Source organism: Hibiscus syriacus, unplaced genomic scaffold (genome assembly GCF_006381635.1).
Source record: "Hibiscus syriacus cultivar Baekdansim isolate YM2019G1 unplaced genomic scaffold, ASM638163v2 tig00110607_pilon, whole genome shotgun sequence".
NCBI lineage: Eukaryota > Viridiplantae > Streptophyta > Magnoliopsida > Malvales > Malvaceae > Hibiscus > Hibiscus syriacus.
Window position 1 is genome coordinate 814,604 of NW_024062799.1, and position 3,979 is coordinate 818,582.

Here is a 3,979-nt window from a genome sequence, read left to right on the forward strand (position 1 = left end):
TTTGGATGCACCAGCAATGATTTAACGAAGTTGGTGTAACTCAATCCGTATCCCAAGGGATATGCTGTCCCTTGTAGAGCCTATAGGTTCTTATAGGGTATTTTTTTTGTTTCGTTTGGGCTTGAACGCATGGCCATGTTTGTCATTGGAAAATTTGAACATAATCTTGCGGGTAAATGTCATTGGCAACTTGCCCTCTGGATTGGTTGTTCCATATAGTACATCAGCTATGGCAGCTCCGCCAGTTTGTCTCGAGTATCCGGCCCATCAAAACTAGTACAATTGGACCCTAGGAAGCAATGGCTACATTGGAAACTAGATCCTGTTGGCGCCCTGGCTAAAGCAATCCTGGCCGATCTTTGAATTCTGCTTCAATTAATTGGTCTAGCACCATAACTAGAACCGTTGCATCCGATTCCTGAGCAGCCTCGATTGCCCCACTCAATAATTTATCATCAGTGCAAACTACATCTGCACATCCCATCTGGTGAATTGTCTTCACGTAGTTTCCTATTCCATGCAAAGATGTGTATCCACATGCAGCACCTAATAGTCCATAAAGAATAAAACCGATTAACCAACAGAAGAGAATTAAAAATTTTAAAGAACAAATCATTTTGATTAGAATTGACCAACATAGTTTCCAATCATAGTAGTATTCACAGTAGAGTTTGGTTCGATGACAGTGACGGTATGGTAGCGCCGGAGCGATAAAGGCAATGAAAGACCATGATTCACCAACATCCAACGGTTATCTACAGATCATAATGAATTTCGGGACTATATCTATCTGATAGTGATCTTAGATCTTACCCGTTGAGCAGTCATTGACCTCGTACAGTGTTCCGTAGGAGATTAGGGTCAGCGCAAGTGGGGACACCGTTGACTTGGTTGTAAGAACACATAACACTGGCTACATGACCTTTCTTTACACACATCATGAAATAGTACATTGAATGTATCATTGACGTTCTGTTGGCTTACCCTGGCATTGAAGTGAGGCTCCTTTAAGTGAGTCCGGCTGCACCACCGAACTTGGTTCCAGGGCCTACATTGGAGACTACGTGAAGAGCCTCAGACCACCATTCGTAGCCTTTGATCCCTAGCCGTGGAATGCTGCAGCATTGTTTCACCAGCAACCTAATCTTCTCCTGCAACGCCAATCTTGCTAGAAGGTGGTCTTTCACTCTTATCATATATCGGCTCCGAAACCTTGCAGGACGAGAAGTTTGTCATCGTTGCATATTTCGGGTAACAAGCAAACAGGTTGTGGGATTAAGGGTGATCAGTGGTAAAAAGCCATTTTCATTTTGAGAAAGAGTGTTTGTGGATATTTGGAAAACAGCATTAAGGGTCACAGCAAGGCCATATAGACGCCCATGAACATAAGACGCAATGTAATTGAATGGAATAGTTGAAGATTCTATGGCTCCCATCACATGTGTAGCTCAAAAATGGATTCTTTTTAGATTCGGAACTTTGCTGTGATGGCTTCAAGTTTAAGATTATTGGACGGTGACATCTTAACCAGTAACATGCAATGCTCTTTTATTTGGTTGTGAAACTGGAATTAGTAAAGCATTAGTCCTTCAATTATGTGCAGCATGAAAGAAGTGGTCAAAAGATTTGTAGCACAAACCCATATGTTCAAGTATACAGTCCTTCCTAATGATACACATCCCATTTTTCAACAATTAATTCAGGGAAATGAGAAAACCTCATCCATTTGCGATAATCAAACCCTACAAAAAGATTATCAGAGCACTTCAGGAATGGGTTCCAACACAGGCATCCAGGGCCGGCAATTCCCAAATCGGTGTCCAGAAACATGGGGAATCCCATTCGTATATTTCTCATCCTCGCTCACCATCACATCGGGTAAAACCTTAGCACCGCTTATCTTCTTCTTTCGACCACAACAAGCTGCTTTTATGATAACCATATCCGCATCCGTAACCCTGCAATGAATCCTCCCTATAGGAACCAAAACGTAAACTTTACCCCCCGAAAGTTCATCGTCAGCTCGCATAGCAACCACGCGACGAGCTCGTTTCAACTCTTCCACGCCACATATGATATGACCAGGTTCCTCAAGCATAATTTCCGCTGCCTTTACCGGAAGCTTAACTTTCCTCGGCTTCCCCTGAGCGTCAATAACCTTGGCAATTTTGTCACCGCTGGATGAGCCGTTTCCCATCGGAATTTGAAGTAGCTTAATTAGTTTGCTGTAGTAGTATTGAATGTTGAGATTTGAAGAATGTAGAGGCTGCGTTTGGGTATATATATATATAGTGGGACGAGGACGAAGGGTCAACGAATCAAAGGCTACATGGAGAAAGACACGTAAAAAGGAGTTGTGAAAGTTGGGGGACTCGTAGTTGAGGAAACGCGGATGCTGGGAGTGGGATATTTTGCTTTGACATTGGAAAGTAAGGTTTTGTTATTGGGGTTTAGGTGGTCCAGCAAATGGCACCGCCATTTGACCCAAGTGAAGTGAAGTATGACTTGGTATCTTGCCATTCCTGAATAACCTCACATTCTTCAAAGATAAATAATTGATAACGCTGCAATTAGGGAATGCATCAGTCTTGGTGTTGGATATGCATTACATTTTTCTGTTACTTTTTTATTCAATTAACAAAACGTGTTAAATACTTTACTCTTCCTGACTCAGCGGTCTGCTACATTGAAGATGCATACTATGGTTTGACTTTACATCTTAATATTTAATTATTTAAATATTAGATAACAAATATCCATAACTCATTCACATATTAGAATATTGTTTTTAAAATATATTTAATTTTTTTCGGATAATATTTTGAAGATAATAGATTAATTATTTTTAAGTGGTTTGAAGCTGATATTTTCTTTTCTAATTTTTTTTTGAAGTATCTATTAAAAAAAGTTGTTATTAAACTTAGAAATAGTAATTAAGTACAATTCAATAATAATTAAAAGTAAATGATATTTTCGTAAAAAATAATAAGAAAAAATAGAAGTCGTTTTGAGGACGTGGAACTTTCAAGGGCTTCGAGTAAACTAGAGCGGATAATTTTTTTAACAATGTTATTAGATTTCATTAATGAAAATAATAGAAAAAAATCAAAATTACAATTACAATGCACCTTAAAAGAAAATTAATAATAATAATAATAATAAAATCTTACATAAAATAAAAATATTTATATAAGAAAAATGACCTTTCATTGAGAATGATATACACCATTAAAAGAACTCAATAATCTTCATAATACTCCAAGTCGACTATTATAGGGAGTAGGGTGAGCGATATCTTAGGCCCCCTAAATTTTCAATTAGATTTTTTATTTTTACAATTGATACATTTAACTCTTTTTTTTAATTTTTTATAATTAAGGTTCTTAATTTTGTAATCTAACTTTTTATTTTTATAATTGAAGCTCTTAATTTTTTTCAATCTCACTTTTTACCTTTATAATTGAGGCCCCTATTTTTTAATCTAACTTTCTACTTTTATAATTGAAGCCCTTAATTTTTTTTAATATCACACTTACCTTTATAATTGATGCCTTGAATTTTTTTCAATCCCACTTTTACTTTTATAATTGAAACCCCTAATTTTTCAACCTCATGTTTTACCTTTATAATTGAAGCCCTTATTTTTTAATCTAACTTTTTACATTTATATTTGACGCATCTAATTTTTTCAATCCCACTTTTTACATTTATAATTGAAGTCTCTAATTTTTTTAATTTCACTTTTTACATTTATAATTGAGACCCCTAATTTTTTCAATCTCACCTTTTATCTTTATAATTGAGACCCCTATTTTTTCAATCTCACTTTCTACCTTTATAATTGAAGTCCCTATTTTTTTAATCACATTTTTTATCTTTATAATTGAGGCCTCTAATTTTTCCAATCTAACTTTTCACTTTTATAATTTAGGCGCCTAATTTAATCATTTTCTAAGATTTATTAATGTGATATTAAATT

General features: G+C 35.7%; 1 protein-coding gene across 1 annotated transcript; it reads right to left on the bottom strand.

Moving 5' to 3' along the window:
• Nucleotides 1-1,756: 1,756 nt before the first annotated feature.
• Nucleotides 1,757-2,197, bottom strand: LOC120135383. Its single transcript, XM_039151653.1, has one exon. The coding sequence runs from the start codon at nucleotides 2,195-2,197 to the stop codon at nucleotides 1,757-1,759; it is 441 nt and encodes a 146-aa protein (XP_039007584.1).
• Between the last annotated feature and the right edge of the window lie 1,782 nt (nucleotides 2,198-3,979).